The 19,548-nt window shown below is 38.6% G+C and overlaps 1 protein-coding gene across 1 annotated transcript in view; it reads left to right on the top strand.

Moving 5' to 3' along the window:
• The window catches only part of ACE (angiotensin I converting enzyme), a 43,211-nt gene that overhangs the window by 7,449 nt on the left and 16,214 nt on the right, over window positions 1-19,548 (top strand). Inside the window, exons 2-12 of the mRNA XM_032237748.1 lie at window positions 945-1,112; window positions 3,066-3,159; window positions 7,900-8,043; window positions 9,275-9,466; window positions 11,411-11,508; window positions 12,304-12,476; window positions 14,127-14,350; window positions 15,328-15,472; window positions 16,481-16,579; window positions 17,261-17,383; window positions 18,254-18,465. Of these exons, the coding sequence (XP_032093639.1) occupies window positions 945-1,112; window positions 3,066-3,159; window positions 7,900-8,043; window positions 9,275-9,466; window positions 11,411-11,508; window positions 12,304-12,476; window positions 14,127-14,350; window positions 15,328-15,472; window positions 16,481-16,579; window positions 17,261-17,383; window positions 18,254-18,465 (1,672 nt within the window). The remainder of the gene's footprint in view (window positions 1-944; window positions 1,113-3,065; window positions 3,160-7,899; window positions 8,044-9,274; window positions 9,467-11,410; window positions 11,509-12,303; window positions 12,477-14,126; window positions 14,351-15,327; window positions 15,473-16,480; window positions 16,580-17,260; window positions 17,384-18,253; window positions 18,466-19,548) is intronic.

Here is a 19,548-nt window from a genome sequence, read left to right on the forward strand (position 1 = left end):
AAAAGGTTCCCTCTGGTCCATCAGATTGGCTGTTAGCCTTGAGGGGCTGTCTTCCACTATAAAAACGTGGCTTGGTTCACTTTAATAAGTTACCTTGGACTATTTGCTCCGCTCCAACTGCCTTTGCCATGTTTGAATATCATTACTTAATCATGTGGACATTACATAATGGGTGAGCCAGTTACATAAGTTGTGATCACTCAGAATTTCCAGCTGGAGATTCTTCTGGACTCCAAATCAGAAAACCCAGTTCTCCTTCTTTTTCTGTGGTCTGACCCAGAATGCTACATCAGGGAACACTTTGGCCTGAACTTCAGGCTCATCTCATGTTCTTTCAATTTATGGCTTTAATCTAGGACATGTCTTACTTTGCTCTGTGGTTTGGCTCAGGCATTACAGACAGTTCACATCGATGGGGGATTTAAACTGTTTCAAGGGAATATATCCAATTTTATGCTTACTACACATACAAGCCATAGGTTTTAATTGATAGATTAATTTAACACCAGCATTCAGTATTCTGATTGGTAATTAAAATAAGGTAAATAAGGTAATGTGGTCTTGTCACATATTAATAGGAAAGTTAGAAATAAAAATGAATCATTTATAAATAAAACTTTAATAAGTTCCAAAATAATCAGTCCCTTAATGTCTTTTAATTAAGCCAGTTCTGAGTTTTGGTTTGCTTTTTTTGCCTCGTCATCCCTATGGTTCTAAAGAGCTAAATGCTCTTTAGTATTTGCTGCCAAATTTTCACAAACCCTTTGTCTAGATGTTTAAAATACTAAAGTATATTTAAGGCATTCTTTCTTATCAGCAGCATATACCTTACCCTTTCACAGTTCTAAAAGTGATTCAGCAACTTCTCCAAGTATGTACCATGGAAAAAACAAATAAATTTCAACATATGTACCAAATGTCTTCGTCTTCCTCTCCTATTACAGATAAAAGCTTCTTTGGAGGAGCAAGAATTCACAGAACTTTGGGGAGGAAAAGCTAAGGAGAATTATGGTGACATCTGGCAGAACTTTACTGATCCACAACTTAAGAAAATAATCAGCTCCATTCAGACCTTGGGTCCTTCCAATTTACCAATGGAGAAACGGCAAGAGGTAAGAATCAGTATTCTAGAAAGAATTGTGAGGTGGCAATGGGGAAAATATTATAGGCTAAGGGAGAGATGACCTTAGATAATCTTAGAAATAATGATGGAGGGACAAAAGTTGAGAGGATGAATAAAATGAAGGATTCTGAAAGGACATACGGGTAGGTAATATTCACAATAACATACTCTAGTCTTGGCTATATTGAGTGGTTATGAGGGAAACATTCTCATATATCTGAAGAATAATTAGCTAAAGAAGTCTGACACATTTTTTTTCTGACTCCAGAGTGCATACACAAGAAGGAAGCTGCACTTGTTTTTTTTGTTTATGTCTCATTTTGCAGGCATTCCCAGTGACACATTTCTAAAAACAAACAAACAAAAAAGATGTCACCATGTCAACTCAGAAAAGTAATGACAAACCACTCCTACAGTGTTGATATATATATAGTGTGTTCACAAAGTTGCCAAGAGTCAAGATTGACTTAAAACCACATACATATATACAAACCAAATTATATCAATATAAATAGAATTCTGATTTTGCACTGAGGGCATTAAAAAGATTGTGTGAGACCATAAGCTAAATAATCCATCTAGCTAAATAATATGATACTACCCCAGTTAAACACATTTCTATTTAAGTGAGAGACAAAGCTTACAAAAGAAGAATACATATGGAGGACTGAATGATCTCCCACTGATCAACTAAATTGTCCTCCCCTCCCCCTCAGTGTCCATTTGTGTTCTTTGTGGCTGTCCAATCACCTCCCTCTGTCATTTTATTGTTATTATTGCCTCCCTTCTCCTCCTCTTTCAAACCAGTGCTCACCCAGAAATTAGCTCCCCTTCATAATAATTTTCTCCAGTAACTTTCTAGATATTTGCCTTCACCAGAAGCTGACATTTTTTTCCTGGCGCTGCTCCCACTGTATCTTATCTTTCAGTGATCACTCTTCTTGCCCCTTCATTGTAATGGCCATGTTGGTATGCATCATCACCTTTTCAGATTCTTTCAGTACAAACCTTTGTCCATGCGTTCCAAGCTACTTATTTCTATGAGGAAAATGCATTTTATATTATTTTACTTCGCTGTTCCAGCTGCCCCTTCACATTCACTTCAAGCTTTAAAATCCTCCTTTAGTTATTTTAGTTATTTTAGTTTAAAATAACTAGTTAGTTATTTTAGTTTAAAATCCTTCTTTAGTTATTTCAATATTCAAATTACTAAATGTTCTCTAGGGAATCAAGTGTTGTTAAATAACCCAGAACATTCCTCTTTTGCAAACTGCTTGTTCTTGAGATCTTTAAAGCCTAGTTTTTTCAGAAAATCTTCTGTGTTTGAAAGATATTTTCCACATACATACATACATACACGCACGCACGCACACACACACACACACACACACACACACACACACACACACACATACATACGTCCTATCTATCTTCTCAGAAAATCCTGGGCGATATATATTTGGTGTCTTCAACTCCATCTTGACTCCTGGCATATTGGTCAAGTTTCTGCAGTTTTCTTGGCAAGGTTTCATAATTGACTTGCCATTGTCTTCTTCCTAGGGCTGAGAGAGAGACTAGCCTAAAGTCACCCATCCAGCTTTGTGTCTAAGGGAGGACTAGAAATCACTGTCTCCCAGCTTTTTGCCTGATGCCTTAACCAATATATCAAAGCAATACGCAGTGGTAGCTTCTTAAAATTTCTATTATAAAAGAATGAATAAAACCAATGCCGGAAGCTTGTTTCTTTATTGTGTCACTTTTTAATTATATATTTAAAATAAAAATAATTATCAAAAGTTCAAGAGGGACAGCTAACTTGGCAGGTTCCTATGGAGGTACAGTGTTTATGGTGAAATTGATACCTATAGACTATGTAATGTAAATATACATGTTGTAAAATTAAATTGTTATTCAAACCTGTACTTTTTAATGCTAATTTCAGTATAATACTATTCTAAGTGAGATGGACAACATCTACTCTGTTGCCAAGGTTTGTCCACCAAACCAGCAACCCTCCTGCTGGGCTTTAGAGCCAGGTAAGTACTTCCTTCTCTACATTAGCCCAGCTCATTCGTTGCAGGTGTTTTGCATGTTTCTTATTATTTTCTGGACCATGAGAGCATCCTTATACATGGATATGAATATAAAGTTGATTTATAGTAGATTATAATTTCTAAGATTGCAAACAGTGAACCTATATGTTTTAATTACATAACATCTAATATGAAGGTACTCCTTACCAATTGCCTTGTTCGTAGACTCTTTAAATTTACAATGGCACTGAAGAAGTAGATATACAACCTTGTTTTCAAGCTTGCAGCCATTGCAGTATCCTGAAGTTACATGATCTTGATTTGAGGCCTTGGCAACTACTGTGCATTTATAACAGTTACAATGGTTACATGATCACTATTTGCAGTCTTTAACAGCTGGCTCCCAACAAGCAAAGACAATGGGAAAACCAGCAGTAATCTGCAAGACATGGTCATGTGACATTGTGCTTAACAATCATGGGTGATCTGCTTAATTATCACCGAGGAACTAATGTCAGTTGGGCACAATCTCATGTGGTATCATTTTTTTATAATGAAATAAATGCACCAAAGAAAAAAATTGTAGAAGAGAAATTGAGAAGTATAAACTATATCCTCCCTTGAGTTTCAATCATTTATTTTTCCATAAACTGAATCTGTCCTTACAATTTCTCAAAAGTAACTATACTAAGGTTTTTGAAGCAAGCGTACTGTTAGAAAATAGGTTTTCCATTGTCAACCAATATAGAATTAGTATTTCCTAATTTGGAAACCCTAGTCTCTTATTTTTGAACTAATATCTACCATAAAAAAATTTTTAACAAATCAAATTAAAGAATACAAAGAGACTCATTTTCTTTTACTATTTATGGAAATTCTCAATCATCTGGATCATTATTATCCCACAAGTGCTTTCCCAAAAGGCAAGAGGACTTTCTTGTTTTTTTCTTGGAATGTTTTGCTTCTCACCCAAGAAGCTTCTTCACTTCTGACTGAATAGTGGGGAATGGAAGGATTTATATTCTTTGCAGTCATCTGGTCATTAGCACTTTGAGGGTTGGTCAATATTTATCTGAGACTGTATAAGAGTCATGTGAAACAGAACCTTCACGGGACTGCAACAACTCATGTTGTACACATGAGATAGGTGGTGTCCAGTGGTGGGTTTCAAATTTTTTAGAACCTATTCTGTAGGTGTGGCCTGTTTTGTGGGAGTGGCTCAGTGGTCATGTGACCACGTAGGCATGGCCAATTTGAAAAATGTGCTGAAACTCACTTAACAACACTTTTGCTTGGTAACCAAAATTTTGGACTCAATTATGGTCATAAGTTCTCTCTTTTTCTTTCTTTCTTTCTTTCTTTCTTTCTTTCTTTCTCTCTCTCTCTCTCTCTCTCTCTTTCCTTCCTTCCTTTTGTCTTTCTCTCCCTTTATCTATCTTTCTTTCATCTCCTCTCCCACTTTCTTTTTCTTTCTTTTTTCTTTCTCTCTCTTTCTCTCTCTCTCTCTCTTCCGTTTTCTCTCACTCTCTGTGTGGCTCTTTGCGTCTATCTCCCTCCCTCCTTCTGTGTCTTTCTCTGTCATTCTCTCCGTGTGTCTGTCTCTGTGTGTGTGTCTGTCTCTCTCTCTGTATCTCCTCCCTCCCTCCCTCAGTGTGTGTGTGTGTTTCTCACTCTGTGTGTGTGTCTCTCTCTGTCCGTCTGTCTGTCTCTGTCTCTCCCCCCCCTCTCTCTGTCTTAAGCTGCTGTTGCGCCTATCGTCCTGGATCAGGCTGAGCTGCCTGTCCTTCTTCAACACCTCCCAGGGGTGCACGTCCATCATAAAATCCATTGGGTCATCCAAAGTAGCGGGGCTCAGCAGGACCTTGGCTGAATGTGTGCAAATGCTCAAGTCTGCTGCTCGCCACTCCTCAACTAGTTGCAAAGTTCTCTCTGGAAATTCTGGCGGGCGGAGGCAGCGCTCGGCTCTCGAGCTTCGGCAAACAGGATTTTTTCTGCGGGATGGAGTCTGGGAATTTCCCCACTGAAGTAGAAGGCGAGGCTTTCAAACTAGTCTAATCCTGCTTGAAAATGCTACTGTGGCGGAGCAAAGGGTGCCCTGGCTGAGGATTCCCTCCTTCAGTCAGTCTCTGGAATTTCCCCCCCTTTTTTTTCTACAGAAGGGAAAGGTTTTTTGACTGGGCAGCTCAACGTGATTAAGGCCGTTCTGCTCCTCTTTTGCGCTTCTTGCCCATGTGCATGCGCTGCCCTCCTCTCTATGATAGCTGCCTGGTTAAAAAGGAGGAGGAGGCTCTGCTGGTCTGGAGCCCGTCCATGGGGGAGGGATCCTCCTCGCATTCCTTTCTTGTCGGATGGGCTCCGGACCAGTGGAGCCGTCTCTTCCTTTTTAACCAGGCGGCTATCAGAGAGAAGAGGGAAGCGTGTGCCCATGGGCTTGTGCAGCAGCCAAATCCTCACCTCCTGTTCTTCGGCTGCTGCACAAGCCCAAGGGCATGCGCTGCCTGGTTTGGTGAATCTGGCGTAGCTTCAGAGAAAGAAGGCGTGTGAGAAAGCCCCCCCCCCCATCCCCACTGCCTGAATGTTTGAATGAAGGAGGCTACAGGCTCCTTTGTCCTTGGCTATGCAATTTCCTTTCATTCTCTGCTGCCCGAACAAGTGAATGAGGCAGAGGGAGAATGAAAGGAGATCGCATTGGGCGGGGGGAGCGAGCCAAGCATTCCGGTACTATGCCACCGGAGGAAGGGGTTCTAAAACATACGCTCAATTTCACGAACAGGTTCTAGCATACCGGTTAGAACAGGTTGAAACCCACCACTGCACTGCAGCCAAATTGACCTGGAACAAGGAGCGATTGCTTCCTCTGCTCGCTTCTTCGAATGGCAGGCCTCGGTGGCGGTTAAGGCTCCTATCTTTAAACACAGAACTTTCCTCACCACTTTATGCGGTTGGGCCCGGACTTGCTTTCTGAGCACGGGGCGATGGGCGGTAGTTTGCGTGGAAGCCCAGTTAAGTCCTTTGCTAGCAGGCAGGTTCTGGGACACCTGCCACCACCAAAGGACCTTCCTGAAGTTGCTTTTCTGAGCACAGGGGAAATGGACAGTATTTTGTCCCTTCTGTCTTCCCGTTGCTCAGAAAAGCAACTCCAGGAAGGTCCTTTGGTGGCGGCAGGCGTCCTAGAACCTGCCTGCTAGGAAAGGACCTTCCCGAAGTTGCTTTTCTGAGCAACAGGGAGACAGAAGGGACAAAATACCATCCGGCCAGGATGGGTATACAGAGCTGGGGGCGGGGCAGGCTTACTTCCATGTCCGGTGACTAACTGGTTTGCGAGAACTGGCGGGGACCCGGCAGCAACCCACCCCTGGTGGTGTCATATCCTCCTCCCCCTCTGTGGAGAGAAGACTGCTCAATTTTAATATACAGATACAATTGTGGTTGTAAGTCTGTGACTTACACAGGTTGTTAACTTAGTAACACAGTTGTTAAGTGGCTTCCCCATTAACTTTGCTTGTCAGAAGGTAGCAAAAACTAATTATATGATTCCAAGCACTGCAACTGTCATAAATAGGAACCAGTTGCAAAGCATCCAAATTTTGATCACAAGACCAAGGGAATGTTGCAATGGTCATAAGTATGGAAAAACCATCATAAGTCACTTTTTACATTGCTGTTGTAACTTTGAACAGTCACTAAATGAACTGTTGTAAGTCGAGGACTACCTGTAGATGGCCTCTTTAATACTTCTTTCAAACCAGCAGTCCTCTCTGTCCAGAATGTGGATTTTTCTGTCTTCAAAATAGTGGCCTTTTTCTTTCAAATGCAGGTGGACTGCTGAATCTTGTCCTCATGGGTTTGTTGTGCCATGCATTTGTGAAGTGTTTGTTTTGTTTTCCCCATGTACAGATCTGCAGATCTGTCTCACTGCATTTTTCTGCAGTTTTCTCCCAACTACTTGCCTCATTTCTGAAAAATAATCCCAATTGTTTTGAAACAATAATAATCCTTCTCTATGTAATAACCTATGTAACTTCTCTAACAATTTCCTGATAGCAACCCTCTTGTGTTTAAGGTAGGGGACAAAGCTGCTTATCTGTAATTGTTGTTCTATTAATACATAATCAGTATATTAGCACATATAGTATGTCAGAGCAGATATAGTTGGGACTTTCTAAAAAGGCTTGCAAGCTCTTAATGCGCTCCTTGCCTATGTTCAGTAATGTTTCATATTGCTATGCTACTTCTCAGTATATTTTATCAAGATCCCAAACTTCAAGTAGCACTTACTTAGAAACATGTAGAAAGAGTTATTAATGAGATGACATCAGTGATGAGAATCTAGACACTAGATTCAAAAAGTAATGATGGCTTTGATATAATAACCACAAGAGTCTCTGGAATACTAGTCACTTCAACCATTATGTTTAAAAATATTGCTTCCTGAAGGGGAAAGACCTTCCAAGTCCAGTTCTTATCAGCTGTGCATCATGGGTTCCGCTAGAATACTGTTGCTTTATACTTCTTTAGACGAATAGTGCACTTCTCCAAATCTTCAAACTCTAGCATGATGAAATTATTTAATGATACTAGTAAATTACATTTCTTGCTGAATGCGTCTTTTCTTTGGGTGCATAGAGATGTAGAAAAGTTAGTGCAAATTCCGGTGGCTTTTTTGATGTTCCTTGGATTTTGTTCAGTTGTATGATCCTTTAATGATTTCTTTTATATCTCTTCTTTTCCCATGCTCCTCAGAAATTACAGAAATCATGGCCACTTCTCGTAGTTACAGAAAGTTGCTTTATGCCTGGGAAGGATGGCATAATTCTGCTGGCAATCCCCTGAGATCCAAGTATGAGAAATTCGTTTCACTGAGCAATGAAGCCTATAGAATGGACGGTGAGATGTTAAAAACAGATAGGGGATGGGATCAATGCTACCTGGATTGAAAATCTGCCTCAATCTAACAATTGAAGCATTTTAATTCAAACTAAGAAACCTCAGTGTGATTGAGAAAGAGGCATATTATAACCCTCCATAAATCTAACACATTTTCATGGGCCTTATATTTTTTAAATGAATTGTTGTATTTTATTTTCCACCCATTGCCATTCCAAAATGAAGCTATTATGAGTTAACCATTTTTGATCAATGTATCTGTTGTGTTTTTAGTCTCAACACCTTTCCATTCATTTCAAAAGTATTCAAGAATATGGCATACATGTGATCAAGTGCTTGACCCTGATCACTATAATGAAAAGGATTAAATGTACCCTATCAGATTCATTTGGGAAACTACTCAAAGTTGGTAAAATAGCTGCCAGCATAACAAATTATTAATATACAGAGGTCAACTTATTAACTGTTCATTCTCTAATGAATGATGCAACAGACCAGGTCAACATCTGAAGGTCCAATTAATTATATAATAATTATATAAAATTTATTATTATTATTATTATTATTATTATTATTATTATTATTATTATTATTATTATTATTATTATTATTATACAATTGTATCACAGCGGCCAGTTGTTTCACCGGATTTGGCATTGGTTACTAGTCGGGCCCCCACCCAGGGGCCTAGGACGTTGTAACGTATTTTCGTAATATGCGTGCAGATCCAAGCAGTGCGGCTTTTTGCATTTGACTGATGGTGATTTTGTCAATTTTTAACTGTTTTACATGTAATTCCAGTGCTTTATTATTATTATTATTATTATTATTATTAATAATAATAATCAACTGGATTATTGCTAAAAATACATGCTTAGAATTAGATAACAGTCAACAGCATTTGATTTAGTTCATTAATAGCTATGTAGGAAATTTAGGCTGTTTCCTCTTTTTACCCCTCTCTCTCCAGTTCAGCAACTCCTTCTCCTACACCTACTATAAATACATTTAGAAATATTTGAAAAAAACTGTATTTGGATACAGAACTGGCATTTTTTGCCTTCAGAATTGGACTGGTTCAATTACATTATAAATGGTGCAGAAAAATCTAGGAGATGGATTGTTCACAACTACGTTCTGTAATTCTAGAGTAATTATGGATAATTTAAAGAGCTTGTTTGTATTGTAAGAACTGTATTTATGCTGAATACTCTATTGTTTTTACATTTAGGATTCCAAGATACTGGGGCTTATTGGCGCTCTTGGTATGATTCACCAACATTTAAGGAAGATCTAGAGCAACTTTATCACCAATTGGAGCCTCTCTATCTAAATCTCCACGCATATGTCAGAAGGAAACTATACGACCAATATGGCTCTAAATACATAAACCTGAAAGGCCCTATTCCTGCTCACTTATTGGGTAAAAAAAAAGTTTGTGTGTGTTTAATAGAGTTGGGATCAGGCAGGGAAGCATTGGAAAAATCCTTAATATCCCACTGTATTCTATACTAATGGTAGGCAATTTTTGGAACGGAAGTGGGCTGACTTGAATAAGAGACCTCTGGGAGGAAACAAGTCTTATTTTTATTTTAAAATTCAAATAACAAAAGCAACCTGAAATTATTTTTCCAAATTTTGACAGCAAAATACTTGGATTTCAGTCACATATCTTGGGGCATTGGAGAGCAATCTTACTAAATTAGTGTCTTCCTAATAGATTAGATCATAACTCCTATTATCTATTGATATGTTAGATGGTGATAATAGAAATCATGATAAGCTTTCTTTAAAGAATACCATGTTTTGATGGGAGGAAAAACACAAATAGAAAAGTTAAAATGTAAGAAATGTAAAAGAACCTGTCTGGTGGAGTGCTTTAAGCATTGGACTAGAAATTGTGATGCCAGAAGCTTTAATCCTTTTTTAACCATGGAAAGCTGACTGACTCACAGTCACCCTCTTTCAGCCCAACTCATTCACAGATTGATTTATTAGATTTGTATGGCTGCCATCTTAAACAAATTGGGTGACTCACAAAAGGAATAAAACCAATAATTATAAAACATGAAATAGTAACATGATAAAACAAATTATCCCTTTAGGATTCCCCAGATAACCTCCAATTATTCTTATTTCATTCTTTCTATTCTTTTCAATTCTATCCTATTCCAACATCTCCATAAAAAAATCAATTCTTGATGGCCTTCTGAAAGGTTACAGATGAGGGATTGCCAAATTACTGAGGAAGGTGTTCCGTAAAATAGGGATAGCTATGGATGAGGCATGTTTCCAAAATCCCACTTGGTGGCAGAATTTTAGCAAAGGGATTTGAAGCTTGCCTATCCTATCTTATTCAATCAACAGATGTTCTTAGAGAGAGGCAGTCCTTGAAGTAACCAGGTCCTGTGTCATGCAGGGCTTTTTAAAACAAGCACCTTGAATTGCACCTGAAAGGAAATTGATGTCAGTTTTCAATGCAACTCGTGTGCAATAGAGGTATAATATGGGTGAATCTATGAACACTTACATTGGTGCAGTCCTTGGTGCTCTCTGAGCTTGTTTGTCTTCTTGCAGATGTTTCATTATCAAAACTAGGTAACATCAGCAGCAGCTGCAAGAAAACAAGCAAGCTCAGAGAGCACCAAGTGCCCTTCATGTCAATCCTGATCTCCTTCATTAGTACTTGTATTGGTATATCATAGAAAATGTGTTGCTGCATTCTGGATCAGTTGTAACTTCTTTGTAGTCTTTCATATAAACCACACTGCAATAATCCAGACAGCAAATTATTAAGCCATGAGTGACTGAACAAGGTTGTTGTGTAGATAAAATAAAGGCAGGAGGAAGGAAGGAAGGAATATTTATGCTACTCTATGAATATTTTAATCTCCTTTCTAGGATTCACAAACTTACTATGGCCAATGGAGAAGATGCATTGGAATAATATGGGGGAAAGGCTAGGAGCCTGAATTATATATTTATTCAGTCTCTGTGGAAACTGACATGTGTTTTACATGCCAATGTTCCCATGTAAAGAGTTTCTAAATAAAGAGGTCCTATGAGCATTGGAATTTCAATGCTTGTCATTGAAACTACAGTAACAAGAGGAAGAATATCTTTTTCCTAGTTGTGCATTTTGTCCAGAGGCTGCTAAGCTTCCCTCTGGCTGTTGTTTATATAACCAAACTGTCATATGCATTCATGGAATTAACATAGTGCCTCCTTTGACTCTTATTCTATTGGCTGTTTCCCTCTAGTCTCTGTGCCAAATAACAGTTTCTCTCTAATTTTATGTATAGCCATTCCTTCTCCCTTCAAGCTGTTGGTTTTATTCAGCTAAACAGTGCTGCTTTGCCCCCTGCAGGTAACATGTGGGCCCAGCAATGGAACAACATTTACGACATGATGGTGCCTTTTGCAAATAAGCCACATCTAGATGTTACCAATACCATGAAACAGAAAGTAAGGACATTAGTGTTATGGTTTTATTCCATTCCCTTTAGCTGCAGCTGTTAGCAGGAACTGAAATGGAAAATGCCCATATACACAAATATTGCTAGTGATACCTTTTCATCCAGCAGTGAGATGATTATTTGTTCTCTGAACAAGAATTGGAATAATAAATATATACTAATCTGCTCAACATAGCATCAAAAAGTGACAAGCCAGGTAGGTGAGACTGAAGTGCATGAATGAACCACAGCTCTCCATGGAATTCTTCCAATGCAGCTTTCTGTACTATAGATATTTTTCAATGCTGCTTCTCTAACATAATTTCCAGGTGTATTATAGCTCCAGTTTGTTCATTTCAAGGTCCAAATTTCATGTTAAATTTTCAGAAGGACTGTCCAAGATTACATGCAAGTGCTATATAGGAGTAATATTCATACACGTTCTTGTCTTTAATAACCACCTTGGAGGTACAGTCTTTAATTTCATTTCTTGACACAACTATTCAAAAGAGACAAATATAGTAGTATTTATCCTCAAGGCTCAAGATATGTGGCAACTCTCATCTCATAGTACAGAAGACCAGTAGGCTGTCTCCTTCAAATTCTTAATTATGCTTCTCCTCTGTTCCACTCTGTAACTCTTTTTTCCTAAACAATAGTTCTCCATGACATTCTAAAGCTCAAGCAACACATGCCTGTATAATTTATTATGAGAATACTTGAGTGACTCGGGATCAATCCCTAAGAACAGTTTCCAACAATTTTGTGCTATCTAATGCTTCAGATGGGTTCTTGCCTTTCCTAGAACTGGAACGCAACACACATGTTCCGGGTGTCGGAGGAGTTCTTCACGTCGCTTGGCATGTTTGAAATGCCATCTGAATTCTGGGAGAAATCCATGCTGGAGAAACCAACAGATGGGCGAGAGGTGGTGTGTCATGCATCGGCATGGGACTTCTTCAATCGCAAAGACTTCAGGTGCATACTGCATGTGATGGGGACTTGCCATGCAAAGGGAACTCTAGATCTTATTGACATAGAGACATTTTACATTTTAAGTATTATTAAAATGTATGCTTTTTTCTAATATTCAAGGTTTGATGCTGGTAACAAAAATAACATCCATTTAGGTGAAAGATCTCCTTTTCCAAATTTTGGAAATGATTAGGGTGCTGCGAATTTAACTAGAAGATGTATTAGAGCAGGGGTGTCAAACTCAATCGCATTGAGGACCGCATCAGGGTTGTGTTTGCCCTCAGGGGGCTGGGGTGGACAGGACCAGCTCAATGTCATTCGTGTTGGGGACACCTGTGCCCAAGTGCTAAGGCAGGATTTCCCTCAGACCTTCCCTCTCCTTCCTTCCTTCCTTCCTTCCTTCCTTCCTTCCTTCCTTCCTTCCTTCCTTCCTCCCTCCCTCCCTCCCTCCCTCCCTCCCTTCCTTCCATCCATCCATCCATCCATCCATCCATCCATCCATCCTTCCTTTTCTACTTTTTCCTTCCCTCTTCATTCTCATTTCATCTTTCTTCCCCACTTTCCTCCTTTTTCCTTGTCTTTCCTCTTTCCCTTTCTCCTTTCTTGTCCCTTCTTGAATGCTCAAATACAAAAGGAGGAATATTTCTCCTTTTGTTTTGCTTTTAGTTTGTTTTGCTAGCTCTTTTGCTAGCAAAAATGGAGTCCGTTTTCACTGGTAGAGACTGCAGGAGGCCATTGCAGCCGAAAATGGAGCCTGGGAGGGCTACATGAGGCCCTCCCAAGCTCTGTTTTTGCTGGCAGAGACACCACAGGCTAGTCCTTCACTGTTTCCAGGGTGGCCCCACCAGCCAGATCTAAATGCCCCTGTATTAAAGTGTTTATCAGAAAACTCCAAGAACATATATGCTCCAAGGATCCCTGCTTTTTAGCAGCTCTTTTAATCCTATCTGCAAGAGAACTGTAGAATAGCCTCTAAATTAGACTCCTATCCTAACATTTGCATAGTGTTATGCACCTTTAATCATTGCTTTGCCCATTATACCTTACCCAACAAAAATACTAAGCACAATTCTGATCTATCAAAATATAGGCCATCTCTGCCCTAAACTACAATTTCTGTTCTGTTTAAATGCATGTATACTTTTCCTTCTCCACCCTGCCCCCCTGGAAAAGATACTTGGCAAAGTGATATTAGGACTATATTACTTTCTCTTATGAAAAGGGATTAATTTATCAAAGTTCAGAATTATGCTTGTGTGAAGGAATACAATTCCTTAGTCTTAATCTGCCACCAACCTATGCTTTCAAAGGTAATCACTGTCAAGTCAAAGCCAAAATTATCATGTCTTCTGTCTCTTTCACTTTTTTCTATTCATTCAGTAAGATGTTAGACTTGATAACTTTTTAATGAATGGCTGAGGGAAGTAAGTTGTGAAAGTGGGTCGTCTAAATTTGTTCTAAATTCTCTTCAAAATACATATTTTCTTCAAGGAATGATAGAAAGCCTAATTCTGGTGCAAGAATAATTTATCTTTTCCAGCTGTTCTGAGGCTATCAGCAAATATTCCAGGTTCCAAAAACAATTGATGCTTTGATAGTATATTGAGACACAGTCTTCACTGAACCCTCGCTTTCCTGTTCCCTGTCCTGCAGGATAAAGCAATGTACAACAGTTACTATGGAGCAACTCTTTACAGTACATCATGAAATGGGGCACGTTCAATACTACTTGCAGTATAAGGACCAGCCAATAAGTTTTCGCAGTGGGGCTAACCCTGGCTTTCATGAAGCCATTGGAGATGTCATGAGTTTGTCTGTTTCCACTCCCGCCCATCTCAAGAAAATTGAGCTGCTCACCAATGTCACTCAAGACAGAGGTAAATGAGCATACAATGGTTGGTGACAAGACAGAAGAAGAAAATCAAAAAAGTTTATGGGAGATGTTTTTCATACTGGGTATGATAAATAATTGTTCTGAATGATTGGGAATCAGGTTTATGGCCTGCCCACCTATCAGTTTGAAAGTATGCAAATGTGAGTAGATTAATAGGTACCACTTTGATGGGAAGGTAACAGCGTTCTATGCGCCTTTGATGTATAGCCATGCTGTCCACAAGACCGTAGAAATTGCCTTCGGACAACACTGGCACCTTCAGCCTAGACGTGCAGATGAGCACCGTGCCCTAGATTTGGACATGACTGGCAGGGAAACATTTACCTTTTTTGATCTCATCCTAGAAATAAAATGTACTGAATCATAAAATATGCCATCTCATCCTTGTTGCTTTAAGTCAGTGAAAACAAGTGTGCACATGAGTTTGCATTTATGCACGTGCGCACGCACACACACATGTCCACATTGAGAGGAATTGGAATAATGCAGTGTAGAGCTAGACGAGTTCATGGTGTAGCTGCTGCTCCTGCTCTGTGTATTGGAGCAAATTATTTTTCCTAAGGAAAAATATACTTGTAGATGTTTGTGCCTTTCCCAGAGGTGTTTGGATCAGCTCAAGCTTTTCAAGCAACTGCTCTTAGCTTGGAAGAGAGGGAATTCACTGGTTTATTCTCAACAGAGAATTCATCTATATAGATTGCTAATCTATTCTTACTTCTTTGCCATCTTCTGGGTATATAAGGGTTTAAAAGAAACTCTTTTTTAGAGTGTGTCAAATTTTTCAACTTTCAGCTTCCAAACATTAGGGGTACTCAAAAGTTGTGACATGGCTTTGGGATTGTAAAAATACTATGGTTACTTTAGTATAATTTGGATATGCTTGTAAAGTAACTACATAAATATCATAACTTTTTAACATTTTGTTTGTTTCACACTTTTGTCTTCCTTGATTCCTTGCAGAGAGTGATATCAATTATCTTCTGAAAATGGCCCTGGAAAAGATTGCCTTTTTACCCTTTGGCTATCTAATTGATCAATGGCGGTGGGATGTTTTCAGTGGACACACCCCTCCAAGCCGCTACAATTTTGATTGGTGGTACCTAAGGTAAAACAGCCTCAGCCAGGCAAATAGAAAATTGCCATAATGGGTTAGAGGCAAGCAAAGCAGCAGGTTTAACAAATGTAATCCTCCAACCTAGACCCCTCTAAGTATATTGAATTACAGCCTCCATCATGTAACTCTCTAGTGGTGGTTGCTTTATGTATGGTTATTATTTTTTATTTAATGTTGTTTATTTTAACTTTTTGAAACCACCCATCCTCTGTATCCATCCCTCCAACAAATGTCCCTCTGACAATTATAATTTCGATATCTAAGAATATAGAACAAAACCTGCCAACAAAAGTTCATATCGTCAAGGCTATGGCTTTCCCAGTTGCAATGTATTAATGTGAAAGTTGGACCATAAGGAAGGCTAAGGGTGAAAGAATTGAGGCCTTTGGACTATGGTGCTGGAGAAGACCCTGTGAGTCCCTTGGACTGCAAGGTGATCAAACCAGTCAGTCCTAGAGGAGATCAACCCTGACTGTTATTTAGAAGGCCAGATCCTGAAGATGAAACTGAAATACTTTGGCCACCTAATGAGAAGGACAGAGTCACTGGAGAAGAGCCTAATTGTGGGAAAGATTGAGGGCAAAAGAAGAAGGGGACAACAGAGAATATGGTGGCTGGATGGAGTCATTGAAACAGTCGGCATGAGCTTAAATGGACTCTGAGGGATGGCAGAGGACAGGAAGGCCTGGAGGAATGTTGTCCATGGGGTCACAATGGGTTAGACATGACTTTGCAACTAACAACAACAAAATAATATGACACTATAAAAAAAGGAAAATTTGAAAAGATAGATGAACTGAAAGCATTATTTTATTTGAAAAGGCAAAAGGGAAAACTGAATGCAAAGTAGCTGTTTCTTGTGATATTTTAATGATTACCATTATATCTACATATACCTCTTTGCTTGAATCTGAAGTCTGCTTGTTGTTGGGAAATGATTGTATTTATTTTGTCCATTTCTTTTTTGTCCATTGGTTAAGGTGTTTTTTTTTCCCCCAGAACAAAATATCAAGGAATTTGTCCTCCTATTGCAAGAAATGAAACTAACTTTGATCCTGGAGCTAAATATCACATCCCTGCCAACACACCTTATATCAGGTATTGGAAGCTGGAAAAAGGAAAGGTGTAAATATGAAATTTTAGGAAGTTTTATTGGGAATTGGGAAAGACTGATTCATGCTTTGATTTTTCATGAGGAAGTTGAGAACACAGTAGAGTTTAGTAGAGATGAAAGTTTCAGCAAACAGCTTTAAAAGATCTAACTAGTTTTATCTTTTAAAGTAGAGAAACTCTAGAACTACAGCTAAACTACATCATAAACTGTATCTTTCCCCCCAGTACACTCATAATAAACTCTTGGCACAACTATCGATCTTTCTAGGTTCTGCTTGAGAATATCTGACTGACTGTTCTTGAAGAATATCTCTGCATGACCAAATTCCTATCATTTTTATGTTATAATTCTTATATATTGAGTATCTGAGAGCACATTGTCAAGGTCTCCTAAGCAAAATTACTTTATGCTTAATCTATCCTTCAACTGCATTCAGTATAAATAAGAGTAATAGTTATACCATTAAGTTAATTAAAGTATAGAAACAAATATGAGGTTTTCTTACTTCCAAAAATTTAAATCTCATCTTTAATAGAGTATATTATTTGTAATTGATTTGTTATTTCTATTTTCCAGAATTTGAATATTTTCAATCTAAAAGGATTATAATATGTGTTTATATATTGTATATTTGGTAAAAATTATGGACTTTTTGCTTTGGACAGGTACTTTGTCAGTTTTATTCTACAATTCCAATTCCACAAGGCCCTTTGCCAAGCTGCCAACCATACTGGTGACCTTCATACATGTGACATCTATAAGTCCACAGCAGCTGGACAGAAACTCAGGTGAAAGCAAAGGGAGAGAGACAACTGACAAAAAATATACTTTATTTCTAAAAGATTATAGATCTTCATATTTTAGCTAAGGATGTATCAATGTTTTCCATTCCTGCCATTCATTCTAAAATGACAAGAGGGATCATTTTCAAATTCCAAAATTAAGACAAAAAGCTGCTCCATTGTAGATTGCCTTATCAACCCCCAACCTAATCTTGTTATCAAGTGTCAGCCCTATAAGATATACAGATCATGAAAACAATGCAATTTAGGTCTAAAATACTTTTATTAGAACAGGTATTATAACTTAATCTTGCAAGTCTAAATGTGCTTCCCTCCCTCCCTCCCTTGAACCTTGTGTGAATTAGGGAGAGGTCTGTTCGAAGAATTTTTCTAAATTAATTTCTTGGCTTAAGCAATGCATGTCTGGTCATTGCCTTAGTAATGGAACTTCCAACTGTCCTTCAAGACCATTCTTTATGTCCTGTACATCAATCATTCAAAACTGAACACAAATTATAGTACTAAAAAATATTTTCCTTAACAACGATGATCTTTTGGATTAAAAAAAACACATGCTAGGGTTTGGCAATCTGATTTCCAGGGGAAGAATTTCTGTAGATTGTGAGAATTATAAAAGACAATTATATTGTCAAAATAGAAACATCTCAATTGTTTAATCAGTTTTATCATCATAATGGTTTAGTCAAAATCAGGATGCTGTGAAGATAAATTAGCGTTGCAAATTCAATACCTGTAAAAAAAACCACCAAAAAACCCTCTTTCAGCTATGCCACCTGGGTCATTTGAACAATTTAACTGTGCCACTTCTAATCTCAATGGTTCTATCTATTTACTCTTTCTTTATCTTCACTGCAGTGAGGCAATGAAGGCAGGATCTTCCCGGCATTGGCAAGATATTCTCCAACAACTCACTGGTACAAGTAAAATGGATGCTTCAGCATTGCTTGAATACTTCAAACCCGTTACTGAATGGCTAAAAGAAAAGAATGGGAAGAACAATGAAACACTAGGCTGGCCAGAATTCGATTGGCGTCCTCCTGTCCCTGAAGGCTATCCAGAAGGCCTTGGTAAAGTTTTCCATGCATAAAACCTTAAATGATACCCATTTCAGAGAGAATAGATTGAATCAGTGGGGGTTCCTACTGGTTCGGACCGGTTCGGCCAAACTGGTACTGGTTTGGCGGCCTGGGTCTCTGGAAACGGCAGCAACCCAGCCTGCCATGTCCCCGAACAGGTTCTCTGGGCATAGCAGGCCTGGGTCATTGCCAGTAATTGTACTGTGCATGTATGCACAGCGCGCATCAAGTGCACATATGGCATGCACACAAGTGAACCAGCAGTAGTGCCTGTCGGAACCCACTCCTGAATTGAATGTTGCACTGGGAGGCTTAGTCTTTAGCTGCAATAGTTTCCCCTTTCCAAAAAAGAGGGTGGGGGAATAGAATAATCATTACTTCCAGATACCAATTGATAATTGAATCTGATTGTCATAATCCACAGGAATATCCAGTTATCATTCTAGTTATGCTGTGGGATATAGGAAGAATTGTTGTTAGTTGCGAAGTTGTGTCCAACCTAATCACGACTCCATGGACAATGGGAAGAATAGGGCAATAGGGAAGAATGAGAGACTGCATATGTAAAAGAAGTGTGGAGATGAGACTTAAATTCAGGAGACTTAAATGCTTGATGTATCTATAACAGTGGAACTGAAGTAGATATGACTGTGATACCAGAGCTAGCTATTTGTCGGGCCTTGAGAATGTTGCAAGTGGGACAAAAATTATTCAAAACTAATAATATTGTTCCTTAAAATATTTGCTCATTTGTTGTATTGGCAACTGATTAAGGAGCTATAGAAGATGACATTTGATTTGGGGAAAAAGCACAAACGAGCTGTATTGGGATCTCTTCCATTGTTACTCTGTGCAACAAACAACCTGAAAGACAGCTCTCTCTGTGATCAATAATGGTTTCTAAAATATAAATTTCCTGTGTGCTCATTTTAATCTTCCACTGAGTGAGGTCAGCTTCTCAAATTAGTGGTGCCACCGCATACCTCAAAGAGAAATGTCAGAAAATGGAGTTGTCTTACCTCTAATGAAAGTTCCAGAGCTCATTTGTAGAATATGCTTCACATAATCATATTT

The sequence above is a fragment of the Thamnophis elegans genome, chromosome Z (assembly GCF_009769535.1).
Source record: "Thamnophis elegans isolate rThaEle1 chromosome Z, rThaEle1.pri, whole genome shotgun sequence".
In the NCBI taxonomy this organism is placed as follows: domain Eukaryota; kingdom Metazoa; phylum Chordata; class Lepidosauria; order Squamata; family Colubridae; genus Thamnophis; species Thamnophis elegans.